This window comes from Squalius cephalus (assembly GCF_949319135.1).
Source record: "Squalius cephalus genome assembly, chromosome: 11".
Taxonomy (NCBI): Eukaryota; Metazoa; Chordata; class Actinopteri; order Cypriniformes; family Leuciscidae; genus Squalius; species Squalius cephalus.
The window spans coordinates 5996641-6017757 of record NC_137132.1 but is presented as its reverse complement, the minus strand read 5'-3'; the positions used below and the strand labels follow the sequence as shown (position 1 = coordinate 6017757).

The window sequence follows — 21117 nt, the reverse complement described above, 5'->3', positions numbered from 1 at the left end:
GCTAGCTGGTATTTATGGCAAACTGTAGTAAACGATATTGTAAATAGTGCACCCGTAATAGATCAGCAAAACGGCAATGACAGTGAAGGCTAGCGGCGGCGTTCGGCTGGCTGCTGGCTTTGTGAGCACGTCACAGCTCAGCTCGTGACAGCTAGAGTTTCCGCAAGAGCGTTTCTATACAGGATTATCCCCTTCTACACTTAAGGTTTATTTGGCCCTGTTTACCACACTCCTTTGAGTGGTGTATCCTTGAAAAGAGACCCATTAGTATCTCGTTTCCTCAGTGGAACCTTGAGGATTAGGCCTGCAGGCCTTCTGTCCTCCACCCAGACAAGGAGAAATTAAATGTGCTTTGCTTGGTTAGGGCGCTTGATGCTTACGTCCACAGAGCTGCCATGTGGCGTAAATCTGATCAACTCTTTGAATGCTTTGGGTCTCCCAGAAAGGCGTACCCAGCATCTAAGCAGAGAATGAGTAAGTGAGTTGTCGAGGTTATCTCTCTTGCTTATGAATTGGCTGGTCAGCCTTCTCCCTTGGCTGTCCGGGCCCATTCTACTAGGAGTGTGGCGGCTTCTAAAGCCTTGCTCTCTGGGGCCTCTCTTCATGACGTATGGGCTGCAGCGGGCTGGTCCTCTCCGCACACATTCGCCAGGTTCTATGACCTCAACCTGGGCACCACCCCTGGCTTCCGGGTGCTTCAGTCTTAGTTGCGCTCCAGATATTATTCACACTAGACAAGCACTGGTCAGTATGGCATAGTAGGTATTAACATTCCCATAGTATTGTAACTTACAACGCAAAGCCAGTTCCCTTGAAAGGGAATGCCTCGGTTACGACTGTAACCTCGGTTCCCTGAAGAGGGAACGAGATGTTTCATTGCTCCGCCATAACTTATTTCACTTACTTATTTCATGACTTACTTCAGCCTATCAGAAGCTGACATTGTTTGGTTCAGAAGTGCTTTAATACCTTCCTGGTTGTGATGTCACCCCCCCATGATGTTCTGCCACACCATTGGACTGATTTCACACGTGCTTCAAGACACAATCATGCAAAGGTCCCTCTTCGAGAAACCAAGGTTACAGTCATAATGAGTCTTTTTTATGACTTACCATATTGTTTCACTTCAAAATCATGTGAGATCATCCTGTTACCAATAAAAGCCTTCAGTTTGTACATGCCTTGACGGGCCTCTGGGTTTAATTCATAAGAACGCTGCAAAATCCACCTTGTTGAAGAAACATTTGTCCATTGGCCAATCCGGTTACCTTTACTGTCCTGTTTAATAGCAAAGACACATATCCTGACTATCATTGAAGAAATATATAATTACCTTACTGAAAATACAATAATTGCAAATATAACTGAATTTCAATAGTGTTAATTAGATTTAAAAGGTGTGTTTGTTATGACTGCACAGAAGGTTTTGGTTTTGGTTTTTTACCTCAAGAACCACTGTCCTATACTGTGAAAGAGCAAATAGTAATTAAAGATCAAAAGACAAAAATTTGTTCATTTATTAAACATGTATTCAACAATGCAAGAGATAATAAAGATGCCAGATAAACACATCAGACCTGCTGATCAAGGGGTGCAAAGTTTTTATCCATGGTAACAACTCTGAAGTTCACTGTAAAATAGAAATGTGTATTAAAAAACTTCAGCTCTTATGTAAGGGACAATTGCTTACAGTCATATTTCTCTCCTGTAAATTACCAAACTGTGTGTGAACCGTATTAAGTGTCAAATACAGGGCTGACAACTGTATTCTGCTGCTGGGTGAATGTGTCTTTTGAGCCAAATTTAACTAGCTGTCACAGCTGCCTGTTTTAGCCATCATGTTACAAAAATGTCTGACAATTTGGGCTTCAGGGCTTCAGAGTTTTGTCCAAACCCTGTTGATTTCAAATAACCCTGAAGGACCTGATCAGGTACATTTAATAATTAGGGTTAAAGCTAAACTCTGCAGGGCTGTGGGCTCTCCAAGAACACCCCTAATCTATAGTATCCATCCAGATTTCATATAAAATAAAGTCACACAGATACTATTACAGTATTCCTTTATTTCAGTACATCAGCTTGTTGCCTGATCATAGTGTGCTTTATGTGCTACATCAGCTGTGATCAGGGTTTAGATGTCAGTGACACCAGCATTATTTACTGAGCTTTAGCCTTTGAGACATTCACAGCTCACCTGTCTGTCCTGGAGTATAGATGGGTTTATCAGTCTGGATAAAAGTCACAGGATTGTAAGGCTTGAACATGACTTTTCTCTCTTCAGTCGTCCTGAAAGTCTCTCCCTGAAGTTCAACCTTCATTTTCTGCACTGATTCTGCCTTGACCAGAGGAGCCTGATGAGAAATAATTCCCTGTATTCACAACCTGTCACAAAAACTAGATGCATTATGATGAAACATATTTGATAATATTCATTATGTGCATGTTTTGATGGCAGACCTTGAAGTTAAAGCAGCGATGAAACTCTTCCTCAGCTTTCTCCTGCAGCAGTAATGTGCTCTGGACACCATGAACCAGATGAATGTTCATGACAAGGCTTTCATTGGGCTTGAGAAGACTTGCACACAGTTTGGCCTCAGATCCCGACTTAATCACTGCGGGAAACGTCACCATGAAATATCTGTCCAGAGAAAATGATCATACAATATTGCCTGAGTGGTTAGATGTAATAAGAAAAATAAAACATAAACTGGGAGGGAAAATCAATACAGTTAATTTACTATTGATCAATTATATGAAAAGTGTGAATAAAAGAACAAACTGCATAATGAAGTCTAGTGACTTAATTCTTTATTTTTGTATGTTTATTCAGAGCAATATTGCTCTTAAAAATACACTGTCAGTAATTATAAATAATCGTGTGCCTTAAGTTGTCTTTCAAACAGTAAACCTCAACTGTACAACACAGATTTATCCAGATAAATACAGGAGAAATCATCAAGACTTACAAAATGACTATTGGTATATTAATAATTTATCCTCAGCAAAAACTGTTAAAAACTTACGGCCCTGATGTTTGTCCATTGACACAGATCAGGAGGAAAGAGAGCAGAAGGAGCCCTTTCCAACAGCAGCCAATATTCAGAGTCATGATGACGAGCGATCATCCACGGCATGAGATGAACTGGACCGTCTCTTTTAAAGGGACTCTCAGGCTAAAGGAGGTCCTTCAAAACATGTGTATTGATCATCTGATTAATGATTCAACCATATGAAAAAAACCTGCATGGTTCATATACAGCAACCATATATCTTCCTTACTTAAATCGGCCAGAATTACCTTCTGTGTTTCATATAAGGCCAATACATGTCCTATACAAAATCAGACCGATTATGGCCCATTTCATACTAAATAGCACACATACAACTTGTAGGGGATTTTTGCGTTATATATGAATACTGTTAAAAGACTTATATGAGTTTTACATGACAAAAGTATGCAAATGTGTATGGTATTAGTAGAAATATATAAAACTCATATAAAATTCATATATAAATCATTTAAAGTTCTTTTATTGAATCATATGCTAGTCAAATTAAAGTCATATAGAATTTATACACGTTTTGTGTCATTTGTTTATATGTTTCATACAGATTTCATGTTTTGATGACCAACATCTGATTCACTTATATGCAGTTGGCAAATTTTTAAAGGGATACTCCACTTTAAAATGAAAATTCTTTCATCATATACTCACCCTCATGTTGTTTCAATCCTTTATTAATTTCTTTCTTCTGCTGAACAGAAAGGAAGATATTTAGAAGAATATCAGTAACCACAGTTCCCTTTCGTTGTCACTCCGAGTTACGTCGGATGACGACGAATGGGGTTTCGCTTAGAAATCCTATCACCTTCGAGTATATAAAACGAGCCAATGGCAAAGAAATGCCATGGGTCTGCGGAATTTGCATAGCGTAACTCCGCCCCACCCTGGGGGTATAAAGGAAGAGCGCTGGCAACATGCAGATATGTTTTCGCTTCGGAGCCAAGTTCAGTACTTCACTCCACAAGCCTTCTGAGTGTCATCTCAAATCTCTTCGAGACGAGCGGCTCTTCAGTGTGTTGGTGTGACGGCGTTTTCCAGCGAGATCGCATTTCCTGCTGCTGATTTGTGCAGTAATCTGCCGACAGTGAGTGTGTTTCTCCCTGGGCGCTTCAGCACTCTGCTGAGCTTTTCCACTCTCTAAAAGAGCTGCACGCGGCACGTCTTTTTCAAGACGGTTCGCCCGTGTATTTTCTATTTCCTGGATGTGTGTGCGTGATTCATCTGCCTAATGGTCGCGAGCGCTGTTTTGTGTGTTGGGCTTAAATCACGCTCGGCAGCGCTCGTTGATGAGTCATGTTTTCATTGCGGGAACATGACCATCGCGATGTTTATAGATCGAGACTCAATGATCTCCATGTGAGTAGAGTCCCCTCTGCCACACCCCAATTTATCTCTTCCTCGAGAAGGGATACTTTGGCTGGTGGCCAGGGTGATCTGAGGGTTCGGTGTGGCACAACAACTGACGAGTCAATTCCTTGGGCCACACCCCCCTCCACATCGCAAACCGTGGAGCTTCCGTGTGTGCCTGGTTTCTTTCGGGGACCCAGTGTTTCATTCGGGGCTCTGGCGGATGGTGTCATGCACTCACAGCATCACAAGGCGGGCTTGATTCCTCTGGAAATGAAGTTTCGACTGCGTTGCCTCCCACGGGAGTGCCATCGTTGCCGGAACCGATCCAGAGCTGTCAGCCATGCTTTCCCGGGCAGCTGAAAGCATCGGCTGGAGTGGCCCCGCCCTCCCCCCGAGCGCTGTAAGCTTCTCCCGGACGTGCATCAGGACGCCTGCGCTCCGTGAGAGTCCACGTGACTTTCGCGGCCCGCGGGTGTCCTCCGCCTTCGCTGCTTTCGATTGCACGGCGATCATGGTCTGTATGTTCCCTGTCACTATCGTGGCATGGTCATGCAGTGCTGTGTGTCGCCTGCGCCTTCGATGCAGTGCTGTCCCGGGAGTTCTGTCCGAACCGGCCGCAGTGGAACGCTAGTCCTTCCCTGGCCAACCCTGGCAGAATGCGGAAACTCTAACCACGCCCCTATGCTGTGACGCTATGCCTCCCATGCCCGGCCTGGTTGTTCCGCCACGCACACTGCTGACCTCGCTCAGGCGACATCAGTATCTGCGTGATCCTGGGTCAGGTGATGTCCACTAGTGTGGTCCAGACATGGGCTTTGCCAGGTTGATGTGGGGTGTCTTAGAGTTCATTTCTAAGCTCCCCCATGTCCCAGGCTGGGCTCTTTGGCGGTGTGGCTTCGACCACCTGAAGTAGACTCGGGTCCTGCACCGATGGTCATCCATCCATGCAGTCTCCTTAGTCTGCTTCCCGCCAAGGCCCCTCCCATGCGGCTACTCCCCTCGGGTCTTCACCGGCCCTGAGCAGGAGCAAGTCGCAGGAGGGTGGTGCTGCCCGTCTCCGCCCCTTAGTCTGCCACGCCAGCCTAAGCAGCACTCGAGACGGGCAGCCTGGTCGGCGGTGTGGGTGAGGATTGCGCCCAACAGTCTTCGATCACTCTATAAGCAGGCTGAGGACCTTCTGCACCGACGGTCATCTGTCCGTGCGGTCTCCTTAGCCTGCTTCCCGCCGACACCGCCCCTCTGCGATTCCTCCCCTGCGATTCATCCCCGAGGAGGTCGCAGGAGGGTGGCACCGCCTGTCTCCCGCCCCGTGCCCCGCTAAACGCCAGGCCAAGCGGCGCTCCTGAGACGGGCTGCTCAGAGATGGCGTTGAGTTCTTCCCAGGAGACGGTAGCAGGGCCGCTCCTTCCCCCGGTGGAGGGCCGGGGGAGAATCCTTGGTTTTTACCACCCCGCTGCTCGTCCCATGACGAGCAGCACCCTGATGTGGTTAAAGAAAGAACTCACTTCCCCATCTCTGAGCACACAGAGTGCGCGGATGACAGTGTGCGTCGCTCACGAGCCTCGCCACTCTCGTCCCCCTCTGTCGCCAGTCCCCTGCCAGAGCACGCCCCCGTGAGACGCTGGTCCTCCCCTGGCCTCCTCTGGCAGGACGCGGCTAATGACCGTGCCCCCGCACCGGGCCGCTATGCCACCCACGCCTGGGCCGGTCATTCCGCCTCGCTGCACCACTGAGGGTACGTCTGTGGTCCGTATGACCCCGCTGGTACAGTTCCTGGAAGCCTGGTTAGAGCTTCCCAGGCTGTCCCGCTGGGTCGCGAGGACCATCAGGCTCGGCTACGCGATTCAGTTCGCGCGGTCTCCTCCCCGCTTCAAGGGGAGTCCGCTTCACTATGGTCGGTGGCAATGCCCCGGTTATGAGAGCGGAGGTCGCTACCTTACTGGCGAAGGGTGCGATCGAGACTGTCCCTCCAGCCGAAATGAGGTCCGGCTTTTACAGCCCCTACTTCATTGTACCGAAACAATCCGGTGGGTTACGACCAATCCTCGACTTGCGCGTCTTGAACCGCTCCCTTCACAGGATGCCGTTCAAGATGCTCACGGCCAAACGCATTTTCGAGTGCGTACGGCCGCAGGATTGGTTTGCAGCGATCGACCTGAAGGACGCCTACTTCCATGTCTCCATTCTTCCTCGACACAGACCGTTTCTACGGTTTGCTTTCGAGGGGCAGGCATACCAGTACGCGGTTCTCCCTTTCGGGCTTGCCCTGTCTCCTCGCGCCTTCACGAAGGTCGTCGAGGCAGCCCTTGTTCTCCTCCGGGAACACGGAGTTCGCATCCTGAACTATCTCGACGACTGGCTGATTCTAGCTCACTCTCGAGATCAGGTTTGCGAACACAGGGACCTAGTGCTCCGGCACCTCGCTCGTCTGGGCCTTCGGGTCAACTGGGATAAGAGCAAACTCTGCCCAGTGCAGAGGATCTCTTTTCTCTGTATGGAGATCGACTCGGTCGCCATGTGCGCGCAGTCACTGCTGACTTGCCTTCGTCAGTTCGAGGGCAAGAATGTGGTTCCACTGAAACTATTTCAGAAGCTCCTGGGGCATATGGCATCCGCAGCCGCAGTCACGCCGCTCGGGTTTCTTCATATGAGACCACTTCAGCTTTGGCTTCGCGATCGAGTCCCGAGGTGGGCATGGCATCACGGCACGCTCCGAGTCCCAGTGACTCCGACCTGCCGTCAGACCTCACCCCGTGGTCGAACCTCAGTTTTCTTCGGGCCGGAGTGCCCTTGAAACGAGTGTCCAGGCATGTTGTTGTGTCAACAGATGCCTCCACCACGGGCTGGGGCGCCATGTGCAATGGACATGCTGCCGCGGGCTCCTGGACAGGACCCCAGCGCCTTTGGCATGTCAATTGCCTCGAGTTGTTGGCTGTACGTCTTGCCCTGCACCGCTTCCATGCGTTGCTCAGGGGTCAACACGTACTGGTCCGATCGGACAATACCGCGACTGTAGCGTACATCAACCGTCAAGGTGGTCTGCGCTCCCGCCGTATATGTCACAACTCGCCCGCCACCTCCTCATATGGAGTCAGAAGCATCTGAGGTTGCTTCGTGCCATTTATATCCCGGGAGACCTGAACCAGGCGGCCGACGAGCTGTCTCGGCTTCAGCCTCTCACTGGAGATTGGCGACTCCATCCCCAGACGGTTCAGCTGATTTGGGATCAGTTCGGGGACGCACAGGTAGACCTGTTTGCCTCCCACGACTCGTCCCACTGCGACCTGTATTATTCCCTGACCAAGGGCACGCTCGGCACGGATGCACTGGCGCACAGCTGGCCGCGCAGCAGACCTTGCGCAAGATCAGGGAGGACGAGGAGCAGGTAATTTTGGTTGCCCCGTATTGGCCCAACCGCACCTGGTTCTCAGAACTAGTACTCCTCGCGACAGCTCCTCCCTGGCCAATTCCTCTGAGGAAGGACCTGCTTTCTCAGGGACGGGGCACATTATGGCACCCTCGTCCCGATCTTGGAACCTCCACGTGTGGCTCCTGGACGGGATGAGGCAGGTTGAGTACCCTACCACCAGCGGTGGTGGCTACCATCACTTCCGCTAGAGCATTGTCCACGAGACATGCCTATGCGTTGAAGTGGAACCTCTTCGTCAACTGGTGTTCTTCTAAAAATCTAGAACCCATGAAATGCCCCATCAGTGTCGTGCTTTCCTTCCTGCAAGAAGGGTTGGAGCAAAGGCTGTCTCCCTCCACCCTGAAAGTGTATGTTGCCGCCATTGCCGCACATCACGACGCAGTTGACGGTAAGTCCTTAGGAAAGCACGACCTGATCGTCAGGTTCCTGAGGGGAGCCAGGAGACTGAAACCTCCTCGTCCTCCCCTCGTACCCTCTTGGGACCTCTCAGTGGTTTTAACTGCCCTGCAGAGTCCTCCCTTTGAGCCTCTGCAATCAGTGGAGCTTAAGTTCCTGTCAATGAAGACAGCGCTCCTGGTTGCATTGGCCTCCATCAAGAGGGTAGGGGACCTGCAGGCATTTTCGGTTGACGAAGCGTGCCTGGAATTCGGACCGGCTAACTCTCACGTGATCCTGAGACCCCGGCCTGGATATGTGCCCAAGGTTCCCACCACACCCTTTCGAGACCAGGTGGTGAACCTGCAAGCGCTGCCTTTGGAGGAGGCAGACCCAGCCTTGGCACTGCTCTGTCCAGTACGCGCACTCCGTGCTTACGCTGACAGGACGCAGTGTTTCAGGACCTCAGACCAGCTCTTGTCTGTCATGGTGGGAAGCTGAAGGGAAAGGCTCTCTCCAAGCAAAGGTTGTCTCACTGGATAGTGGACGCCATTGCTTTGGCATACCAGCAGCAAGGTCGACCATGCCCCCTTGGTGTGACGGCCCACTCCACCCGGAGTGTGGCATCCTCTTGGGCTCTAGCGCATGGCGCCTCGCTAACAGACATCTGCAGAGCTGCAGGCTGGGCAACACCTAACACATTCGCGAGATTCTATAATCTCCGAGTGGAGCCAGTTTCTTCTCATGTACTCGCATCAACTAGCCGGTAAGAGATTCTGCTCAGGTGTCTTCGCTTGCTCGCCATTCCTCTCCACGGATGGAATACGTGCGATATTCTCCTCAGGTGAGCCTAATAAGCCCTGAGTCTCCTCCAGCACTGACGACGTCAACGCCAGAGTTATGCCACCGGCAGCTTCCGCGCTTGGCTAGGTGCCTCCATGTGCATGGTTCCCCTCCGGGTGACCCCCACATGTGTATTCCACTGTAAGCCTCTTTGAGCATGTGTCTTTCCCTTGGCAAGCCACCTTGCCACCCCTGGGGTTGAAATATTCCACCTGCGGCTGGACACCCCAGTGTTACTCCGTATGCAGCCCTTCGGGGTCATATGTGTATTCCAAGTCCCCCCCTTCGGGTTGGGCATGATTGAATATTTCCACTGGATATGCTTCCCAGTGTACCTTGGTATTCCTGTGTTAAGTAGGACTCCTTCGTCCGTGCTAGTCTCACGACAGGGAGCTCAGACTTACGCAGGGCACTGGAAGACAGTCGAGACTCGAGAGGTGGCGTGATTTCACTGGGAACCCCATTCGTCGTCATCCGACGTAACTCGGAGTGACAACGAAAGGGAACGTCTCGGTTACGGATGTAACCCTCGTTCCCTGAGTAGGGAACGGAGACGTTACGTCTCCCTGCCACTTCCGCTGTACCGCTGGAAACGCCTGAGTTCAGTCTCGGCTCCTCAGCGAAGACATATCTGCATGTTGCCAGCGCACTTCCTTTATACCCCCAGGGTGGGGCGGAGTTACGCTATGCAAATTCCGCAGACCCATGGCATATCTTTGCCATTGGCTTGTTTTATATACTCGAAGGTGATAGGATTTCTAAGCGAAACCCCATTCGTCGTCATCCGACGTAACGTCTCCGTTCCCTACTCAGGGAACGAGGGTTACATCCGTAACCGAGACGTTTCTGGTCTCATTGACTTCCATAGTATATTTTTCCTACTATGGAAGTCAATGAGACCAGAAACTGTCTGGTTACTGATATTCTTCTAAATATCTTCCTTTCTGTTCAGCAGAAGAAAGAAATTCATAAAGGATTGAAACAACATGAGGGTGAGTAGGCTATATGATGACAGAATTTTCATTTTAAAGTGGAGTATCCCTTTAAACTGTACAGTGCAGAAGCCGGTTCGAGAATTACTAACTGTCAGAATCTCACTGACCTTTATGAAGACTGTTAATTTTCCTATAGGATTTGAAAGAGCAGAATATAGCAATGACATTGTAAGACTGTATTTACATTAATTGTGAACTGTATGGGCCTGTTGTTTGTGAACAAATCATAACATATTATTGCAAATGAACAAAGTTGAGTCAAATATGTTTCTAGAACAGTGATTAAAATGTTGAAAATTGGCTGGAATATGTTTTTGTATATGAGACATGAACTCTGGTGGTGATGCACTCTAAAAACTTTTAATATGATTTGTGTTTGGTGAATTTTTTTTTACACTTTATTATTAATATTAATAAGATTTTTAAGCAGTGAAATAAATTACATACAGTGTATTAACTGAGTAAATGTAAGTAAAACTAATTAAATAGATCTGAGTAACTGCATTTGATACATTAACAAATAAAATTGAGTAGAAATAATTGGGGGGGAAACATTTAAAAACAAATATTTATGAGTAATATTAACTGTGTTTATATGCCAGTAATATTAACTTTTTATTTCCTCTAAACCTTTGTAAAAATATTCCATACAACCAGTATAACTACATGCCATTGGCCTTTATTGTCGATGAGTAAGTAATAGCCTACAGCAATACAGCATATTTTATACTATTTTTAACAATTATACAATATTGCCTACATTTAAACTTATGTAAGAAACATTTTCGAAGTAAAACTTAAACATTTAGGCCTAAACATTCAAGTAATTCAAGTGTAATCAACCGGTCTGTTATCCAGCTGCGTCACTCACAGCCGAAAGATGCTGCGACGCGACTGACTCTATAACCTGCCAATAAACAAACAGTGCACAGTTCTGAGGACATTTTATCATCCAAATTAGTTATATTCATTATCTTTAGGAATATAGTCGTGTGTTTTTTTATGCAAGGCGTTAATCATGTGAAAAGACAGGCGCGAGTCGACACTCGTTTAGCTCGTATGTTCTTTCGCACTAAATAAAATGATTTGAAGCACATTAATGATTATATAGATAAAATAAAACATGCACACACCTGAATTTCACACAGGAAATGCACCAATTCTGCGCCGCTGAGGAGAGAAGAGGAGAACTGTTCTGGAGACTGAAGAGAGTTCAAACTAGAGTTGTGACGTTCGCGAACGAACCGATTCTTTTGAACGGCTCATAAACATGAACGATGGGAGCCGAGTTCAGTAGCACCTCAATGCAGTACACAAGATCCGAGGGGAGGAGTCGGATCTTATATAAGGGGTGGAGATTGGTAGGTTTAGGGGTGGAGATGGGTAGGTTTAGGGGTGGGTTTAGGGATCAGGGGGTGGAGACTGGTAGGTTTAGGTATGTAAGGTGGGAGGAGTTGGATTTTATCCAACTCCTCCCCCTGGATTTTATGCTCTGCATTGAGGACCATCTCGCCGAGTTGCGGCTGGAGGGGAGCCGTTCTTTCTGTCGTTCTTTTTTTCCTATGCGTGTTTCACACAGATGCACACAAATGAGCTCCTCCGCGAGACAGAACAGTTATAGGGGGAGGGGCGCACCCAGCGCAGGGGTGCTAATGCTGCGTTCTATTATTTATCCGTGTCGGAGTTCCGACTAGAAAGACAGACGTTGCCTAGCAACACGCAACAACACGCCCCCTTTCTGGTCCTTTAGAGCTGTGCCCTGTGTGACTTGTTTTCATTGTTTGTGTACCGCTTTGGTTGTTTAAATGACGTTGTTTGAATTTTAATCACTCGTCGTATTACTGCAATACCTTACTGCGTCCGTATCACTGCCTGTGGGTATGGGAATCGGTCTTGTTGTGAGTGCAATATTGAATGAAGCCTTGTTTCAAACAGGTGTTACTAACGTGGCTAGCGTTGCTAACAGAAGGTAAACTAGTTACTAGGTGAAGCACATAGTGCTACTTATTTTGGAGCGCCTGGTACTCGGCCAGTGCTACATAGCAACAGCTTTCCGGGTGGCGTCCATGTTTTTCTCCGACTCGGACGCGCAAAACATACCAGAACGCTTGAAGTGTGGAAGTGACGTCATATCCGAGGTCCGAGTCGGTTCGTTGACAATAATAGAACGCACCATTACAGCATGATGATAGTTGTGCACGCATCCTTGCTATCAAAATGTTCTTTTGTGATACTGTTCTTGTATAGAATTTTTTCACTAAAAGCTGTTTTGTACAGACATTCATTGCAGCCCACTTTGTTATTGTTCATTTAAGACTTGAAGGGGCTGATGTCCTATTTGCAAAGTTTAGTAGTAATAGTCGACTGTATGTAGACATTTCCATTTTATTTATTCTAATTTTATCTACAGTATATATTTAAAACTTTAAATATTTTTTGTTTTCTATCAAAATGTTCTTGTGTGATAACAGTGTTCTTGTGTGGAAGTGTTTGTAGTAAAAGCTGTTTTGCACAGAAATTCATTGCAGCCAGCTTTGTTTTTGATGTTTATTTGTGAGTAGGTATTGTATTTGAATAACATAAGTCAACGTAGCTTTACACACACACTTTGTACTAAAGGTAAATCCAAAATAGTGATGTCACTGTCTAAGCAGAGGGATGTTGTGCAACCCTATGGAATATAGTCCACACATGACAAATGAGGTAATAATCAATATTTCAGAATAATTCAAACTCAGATATTGGTGTGTGATAGGCTATCTGAGTTTGAATTATTTGACTACAAATCTCACCTCATCATTCCTCCCAGTGATTATTTCCAGGATAAACTGAGATGCCCCCAAGCTGGCTTCTTAAAGGTGAACTATTACCTTAACTGAACAGCTTCGGAGTCATTGGAATGGTTACATTACTTATTTCGGGTTGAATGGTGGTCGTTTCGCACCCCCCTGGTGCCCGTGAGCGGAAAATTCGCACTTGCAACTTTGAGCCGGCGGGCCGGCGGCCGCCGAGTCAGGAAGTCTCGCATGATATCAGGTCTCGCGATGTAAACAATTGCTTTACGGCCAAAAGAAATCTGCTAAAATGCTGTCATTATTGCGCTCCCTCACGCTGTTTGAACCCGAATGAAGAAGACGTTTTAAAGAATGTCCCATCTGCTTTGATATCGTTGATCTACTAGCCTCTGGTGTCCGAGAATCGCCTACGAGTTTTTACAACAGTGTTGTCAAATATCTATTCCGAAGCTGTGGGGGGAGCTCTAGAGAGAAACCTGCGAGCAAAAAGCGAGAATACAGCGAAGAAATCCCGAAGTTACTGAGCCCCGCTTTAAAACTGACTAAAAAAAGAGCCAAAAGAGCCGTTCAAAACTTTGAAAGGAACGGATCGCCAAGATCCGGATCCCCTCAAAGAGCCATAAATCCATCCCATCTCTAGTTCAAACAGCGCACGCCACACTCGCTCACTCAACCGTTGAGCTGTCGTCACGTCATAGTGGAGGGTGGAGGTGCGCATTGTTTTAATTGAGTAATCTTAATTTCTTATGCGTGTTAAATATTAATAATATTTATTTTATTTAAGTAATATCTGTGGTTCTTGAAACAGATTAGTTTAATTATGCATTCTCAAATATTGTGATGGAAATTTCACAAATATATTAGCTCAGTGTATTTTAAATAAATAATTGGTTAGTTAATTACTAAATTATTTTAGTGAAAAACTTCAAACTTAAATATAACTGTAAATTTCAGACAAAATTAATTGTTGGAGTTTTAGTCAATTATTTCGGTATGTTCATCTCAAACTATCAAGTAAATGATATTCAGAGATTTTATTAAGTTAATAAAGTTAATTATTTCTGTGATATTTACTAAGCCACTGAATTATTTTTTAGATTTTTTAGAATTTATTTTTTATTTTACCCATGAGAAACACTTCGACATTTAGGAAAGTTTTATGCTTGTAGGTTAAGAATAGAACTGTTGTATACCATAGTTGTACTGTGATAAAGTTTAGAGAAATTGTCACAAATGAAAATGAAATCTGGTGATGCAGGATTTAAAATGAAAATTATTTATATGTGAAATATGCAACTGTATCTTGTAGAACACACTCTAATAAATAATTTTGTAATTAAAATGTGTGCTTGTGTGTGTAGTTTAAATGTTGTGTTTCATCTAAGGCTGATTATACAGTATATACAGTAACCATGATTGACTACAGGCATAGGGCTCGACTTAGGACAAGATAAGAGCAAGCATGAGTGAAGTACAGCCTTACACTGATTGGTAAACTGCACTGTGTTTTATACACATCCATGCTGGACATTCATATTAAATTAGCATTATTTTCCTATGTTTTTACATCATGAAAATCTATATGGCTTCAGTTGTATGTAGGACATATATGACATAATATGATTAAAAATACATGAATATTATGCAATTTATATATGTGGTTTTTGCAGCATATATGTCCCTTACAATATTCTGTTGGAACATATAAGAATCACAGGTGTTTTTAGCAAACTTTTTCCATATGGGTGTAGGCACTGCAGTTCCAAAACATGTGCTAAATTAGATCTACTAAAGCCTTAGAAATACATTTGCGACAAATATTAAAAATAGAAGTCTGGCATGCAGTAAAAGTCAAGTCAAGTCACCTTTTTATATAGCTCATTTTACAATGCAGTTTGTTTCAAAGCAGCTTTACAATGATAACAGGAAAATAATGCAAAGTTTGTTTTGGCTGAACTCCAATAGAGTTAAGAATGCCTCTAAATGCCAATCCCAATGCATCTTTTTCATTATCTACATGGATATTAAAATCACCAACAATTAGGACTTTATCTGCAGCCAGTACTAACTCCGATATAAAATCAGCATTTTTTGTTGATAAAGTCTGTATGTTGGCCTGTATACAGTGGCCAGCACAAAAGTCAAATGGGATTTATCACTTACACTAGATAATGTTACATAAAGCCCCAACATTTCAAAATAATTATGTTTAAAAACTGGATCTCTTAGTAATACTGAAGATATTACTATACATTACAGCAACACCTCCCAGTTTGGCTTTCAGTTGTTTATATCAGTGTAACAATTTTCAAGTTTCAGAGAAGGATGAGGACAGGGTCGGCTTGCAGAGACTGCGGGCGTTTATTGAAAACGAATGAAAAAGTCGCGCACACAGAAAATCAAAAACTCAGTCAACTAGAATTCAGCAATCAGTCAAGACGTTTCTATACTATTTCTATAATATTTCTTTCCTTTTTCACCTTTTCCACATTCTAATATATTTTTAACATTATACTTTCCAATACCAATTTCTTGTAAATGATGTTTCAAATCTTGCCTTTTTTGTGTAGATTTTCAACATGACATACAAATGTGACTGACTGTTTCCTCCTCTTGGCATTCGTCACATTGACCTGTGGGATGTTTTCCTAACATACAAAGAGTTCCATTTAATTTACAATGCCCAATCCTAAGTCTTGTTGTTATAACTTGTTCTTTCCTTCTATTTGCCATATCTCTTACAATGCCTACTTTATTTTGAATCATGTATAGATGTCTTCCTTTACTTTCATGATCCCATTGATATTGCCATAATTCCATCACCTTTTTCCACACTAGACTCTTCCCTTCTGATTTTAACTATTTAATTTCAATGTCAACATGCTCTTTTTTTGTTGCCTCTTTTGCCAATCCATATACTTTCTCATTTCCCTGTATGCCTACATGTGCTGCTATCCACATATATGTAATATTTTTCCCTTGTCTACTTACTCTTGAATTTATAAACAAGACTTCATATAATACTTCTTGATGACTACTAGCTTTTCCAGTCTTCAAACTCATAAGAGCTGATACAGAATCACTACATACTAGAATGTTGTTATCTCTGGATTGTTCCTCTCACGGCATCTCGTTTCCTCATGGCTTTTATCGGTCTCCCCACGCCAATTACTGAAACAAGACACAGGTGTTTGTTTGTCATTCACACTTAGCCCACTCACGCCACATCTGTCTCGATCCTCTCTCCTGTCACAGACCTTGCTAAGCCACGCCCCCCTTGCCACAATCAGTTATCTTGGAGGGTGGACTCATTTAAAGTGATGTAATCGTCTGGTTTTAGACAGGTTTCTGTCAAAAACAGCACATGTAGATTATGATCTCTAATCATATCATTTACAATAAGTGCTTTTGAAGAAAGGGATTGAATATTTAGCAACCCGAGCTTTATCATTTGTTCATCTGTATTATATCCGTTTTTTTTTTTTTTTGTATTTGTTGAACATCAATTAAATTTTTATCCTTAAGTTGGTTTGGGAGTTTCTTGTATTGAATAATTCAGGGAACAGACACAGTCTCTATGTGATAATATCTAGGTGAAAGAGTCTCTATGTCATGGCATTCTGGGACTCGAGACAGCTAGAAGACGGTCGGTTTAGCCAGTCTGTCTGCTTCCTGACCCTGGCCCCAGTTAGTTGTAATGACTGAGACAAATCAGACACAATTATTTGTTATACTTTTCAAATGATTTTTAAAACTCACTCTGGGATCTATGGTCTCATCCCCCCAACATGGCCAATAAGGGTCTTTGTTACCATGACTACGATCAGATAAGTTGGTTTTATTGCTGTTAAAAATGTGGTCACGTGGAAAAAGCAGAGGCATTAGAAAAGACCAACAGCCCTTAAAACAGACAATTTCTGCATCAATTCATGGACGAACTGATCTATAAATGAACATGCACCACAGGACACTGCATATGATTTATTGCCTTGTGTACTATTATGTCTTTGATACTACAGTATGTATTTTATGATAAAACCAATGGTCAATAACCCCAACGGTATCTTGTCTCCTATCTAATTAATCCTCATTTAATGACTCACGCTTTAGTATACATCACCTTCTCTTAGAATGCAGTGTGTTTGTTATATCTATCTGAGTATTAATGGACACAAACGGCCAGGCCTATGTCTACCCACACTTGGAAGTTCCCCCTTTCTTATTGGTTGAGCCAACCCTGAAAATGTGGGACCTTTCTCAGGCTTTAAATGGTCTCTACACAAGCCCTTCCCTCTCTTCTTCTGGCCTCTACTGCTGCTTCTTTGGGTTGATCTCTGTGGCCACAGTCGCTATGCCTTCACTCTCCCAACAGAGTGTCAGAAGAAAACTGCAACTTTACCATCACTGAATGGGCAACCATTAACTTTTCCGATTTCCTCACTCCTTGGTTGCCTGCGTGGCCTCTCCGGCCCAGGGACGGCAGGGCACAATCTGCACGTGCTCAGCCATGTGCTCATGGAGAGAGAGAAAACCTTCAACCAGAACGGATTCAAACAAACCACTCAAGTTCACCAACTTTTCTTCAGTCAACGCTGAATAAATTGATTGACACTCATGGGACCATCAAAAATCCTTCTTCAGGAACTTCACGATATGTTTCACTACAAAGGCCATGCAAGTATACATTTAATGAGGTGCTCTGAAAATGATAAGCTGATGGTTCTTTTCATGTTCAATGAATCATTTCCATAGTTCCATTTCCTGCTTCTGGTTTCATTCTGTCATTCACCATTTTACCTATGCATGTATGTGTGTTTAGAATAGTTATGTTCGTGATTTAGTTAATAGATTGTGAACATTTCACTATCTGTTTATTTTGGGTCAGAGAACATCCTTAGCTCATACATCTCTTTAATTTTGTGCTGGATGTTGAAGTGCTAGTTAAAAGATAAAGGTATTAGTGGTAACACTTTACAATAATAGTACATGAATAATCATGTACTAATTCCTGAATTAATAATTACTTTACTATGAACTAATGATGAGTTAAGACATGTATTAATGAGGTACTAACCTTAATTACGACATGAGTATCATGAATTCCTACATGAATATACCATCTTAACTACGCGTTAGTACATGCTTGTTAATTAATGTATTAATTAACATTTCGAGGTAAAGTAAATCAAACATGCTCTAGATCAGAAGAAAGATGTACTAAAAGGGCACAATGTTAAATTGTTCATACATTTAACACCATCAATTGTCACATACATCAGTGAATGACACAAGATGTCTTGAAATATTTATATTAAACCTACTCATTGAACACACATTCCGTTTTAAGTGATTCCACTGCTGCCTTCAAGTGTAAAATACCTACTACACTAGCATATTCATTAAACAGATGCAATTTTCAAAATTAAAATCAGTGTTAGCACAGATGATGGTTATTTTCTGGATTTGTTTACTGTCTTTATATCATAATGCAGTCGGATGTTAGTCTTGTTTGCTGGCTCTTCTTTGGGGCCACTATTGCCCCTTCAAAATTTGTCCACTTTTTTCCTACCGTTCAGTTCCTTCTCCATCTAAATTCAGGCACAGCACCTCTGCTCTTCCACTTCTTTACAAACCACCGACAAGCACCAAATGATATCTGATTTAGAAGAGCTGAATATGTATAAAACATGTGTAATTGATACATTTTTGAAGATTTACTCTTGGATTTTCCAAGTAATTAATGATGAGTTAGTAATGATGTGCCCCCCCAAGTAAAGTCATGACATTATGATACATTAACAAGTCATGAATTCATGTTACTTTCCAAGTAATTAATGATGAGTTAGTAATAATGTGCCCCGCCATGAAGTAAAAGTAACATGAATTCATGACTTGTTAATGTATCATAATGTCATGACTTTACTTGGGGGGGCACATCATTACTAACTCATCATTAATTACTTGGAAAGTAACATGAATTCATGATTTGTTAATGTATCATGTAATTTCTTGTCTTGGCCCTCCAAGAGTAAATCTTCAAAAATGTATCAATTACACATGTTTTATACATATTCAGCTCTTCTAAATCAGATATCATTTGGTGCTTGTCGGTGGTTTGTAAAGAAGTGGAAGAGCAGAGGTGCTGTGCCTGAATTTAGATGGAGAAGGAACTGAACGGTAGGAAAAAAGTGGACAAATTTTGAAGGGGCAATAGTGGCCCCAAAGAAGAGCCAGCAAACAAGACTAACATCCGACTGCATTATGATATAAAGACAGTAAACAAATCCAGAAAATAACCATCATCTGTGCTAACACTGATTTTAATTTTGAAAATTGCATCTGTTTAATGAATATGCTAGTGTAGTAGGTATTTTACACTTGAAGGCAGCAGTGGAATCACTTAAAACGGAATGTGTGTTCAATGAGTAGGTTTAATATAAATATTTCAAGACATCTTGTGTCATTCACTGATGTATGTGACAATTGATGGTGTTAAATGTATGAACAATTTAACATTGTGCCCTTTTAGTACATCTTTCTTCTGATCTAGAGCATGTTTGATTTACTTTACCTCGAAATGTTAATTAATACATTAATTAACAAGCATGTACTAACGCGTAGTTAAGATGGTATATTCATGTAGGAATTCATGATACTCATGTCGTAATTAAGGTTAGTACCTCATTAATACATGTTAGTACCTCATTAATACATGTCTTAACTCATCATTAGTTCATAGTAAAGTAATTATTAATTCAGGTATTAGTACATGATTATTCATGTACTATTATTGTAAAGTGTTACCGTATTAGTTAATAACAAACAAACAAAAACTTTAAATCAACATGAAGCCATAATATTAATATATATAAAATATGGTATAATTACAGTTTGAGAAAATAACTTCCATAATATTTTATTTTAGTAAAGCTATGCCTGGATCAGCCAACACAAAGTTTTGCATTGTGCGTGAGACCTCGCAAAGATTACACCAATATTAGATTTCTCGAACATTGCATGTTTGCACTATGCCTGAAACTTACTAATCAACATGCATTTCTGTAGGTCTGTCAAAAAAAGCATCTGTTATCATGGTTTAGTTGTATTTTAAAACACTGCTTTTTCTTAAAAACATTGTGTCAGACATATTTGGAAGCATGATTATCTTGTTTAATCGTGTATTCAGTCCATATTTATCAGGCTGATATTTGTAGAAATAAGCAAAGTAAATTTATAAAACAAAAAGAACAAGTTTATGGCCTTGTGTCAGAACACAACTGGTATGAAGATATGTTTGGTTTTTAACTTTTTATTCTGACTTTAAAGCTAGATTATCCTTTGAAAAGTGTAATACAGCATTTGATTTTGGGGGAAAATCTGGAAAACTACCTTACACAAGCAGTGTTTTCGCCAATTGACCTAAGCCATTGACCCCTGAAGTTATGACTTCTGCAGTGTCTCAGAACAAGAAAAAAAAAAAAAAAAGCAGAGCCGAAATGAGATGAGAAATTCACAAGATATAATCGTAATAACCTCATCTGATTCTGAAATGTTGCCATAGCATGTAGCTACTACACATTCAACAGTTCAACCAGCTCACCATAACTTGTTTTCAACACTTTATTAATCATATGCATTGTGAATTGATAAGTCTTGATCTCAAGAGACGTAGCCAAAAACTGATTAGGATTTGGGGGTTCGTTAAAATTTGGGATGATGGACTGGAAATAATTTTATCCAGAATAAACATTATAATATTCAACATTAGAGAGCTCAAACATCTTTATCCAAGCTGGACTATAAGGTGACGCTCTTCAGCTTCATTCACAGTGGAAGAAGTACTCGGCCTCTGACTGATCACCTGAAGGAAAAGGAAGATGTTCACATTCGTACAACAATGGAAACATGGATTAAATCTGAATAAACAATGTGCATCACTTGATCAAAGCATTCAACACTGGCATATTAAATCTTACTTGTTTGGTAGTAATCGTACACTTTAATCAGAGCTGGCTTGAGATTCTTCACTTGAAGAACCTGTTTCGTTTTTATCTGGTAATTCACTGGAATATTTTGTGTGATCTACAGGAGGAAACAAACTCATCAGTCATGGACATTAAAGACATAAAGACCTAAGACATAAAATCATATGAATGTTGCTGTTTTCTCACCTCCTTCAAATACACAATGACACGATCATCTTTAGAATCGACCCGTTCCACAGGTTTTCTGTACGTCCCGGAAGAAGTTTTGAGCTGTGGGGA

General features: G+C 42.8%; 2 protein-coding genes across 2 annotated transcripts in view; both read right to left on the bottom strand.

Annotated features, from left to right (window-relative positions):
- The window catches only part of LOC307167265 (alpha-2-macroglobulin-like protein 1), a 15984-nt gene extending 4650 nt beyond the window's left edge, over window positions 1-11334 (bottom strand). The window contains exons 1-7 of the mRNA XM_079886252.1: window positions 11192-11334; window positions 3024-3185; window positions 2458-2638; window positions 2195-2351; window positions 1578-1630; window positions 1445-1465; window positions 1113-1278 (exon numbers count right to left, since the gene is read on the bottom strand). Coding sequence (XP_079742378.1) covers window positions 1113-1278; window positions 1445-1465; window positions 1578-1630; window positions 2195-2351; window positions 2458-2638; window positions 3024-3109 — 664 coding nt within the window. The 5' untranslated portion in view covers window positions 3110-3185; window positions 11192-11334. The remainder of the gene's footprint in view (window positions 1-1112; window positions 1279-1444; window positions 1466-1577; window positions 1631-2194; window positions 2352-2457; window positions 2639-3023; window positions 3186-11191) is intronic.
- Window positions 11335-19749: 8415 nt separating this feature from the next.
- Window positions 19750-21117, bottom strand: part of LOC307167525 (alpha-2-macroglobulin-like) — a 40073-nt gene continuing 38705 nt past the window's right edge. The window contains exons 32-34 of the mRNA XM_079886691.1: window positions 21025-21108; window positions 20830-20935; window positions 19750-20714 (exon numbers count right to left, since the gene is read on the bottom strand). Of these exons, the coding sequence (XP_079742817.1) occupies window positions 20674-20714; window positions 20830-20935; window positions 21025-21108 (231 nt within the window). The 3' untranslated portion in view covers window positions 19750-20673. The remainder of the gene's footprint in view (window positions 20715-20829; window positions 20936-21024; window positions 21109-21117) is intronic.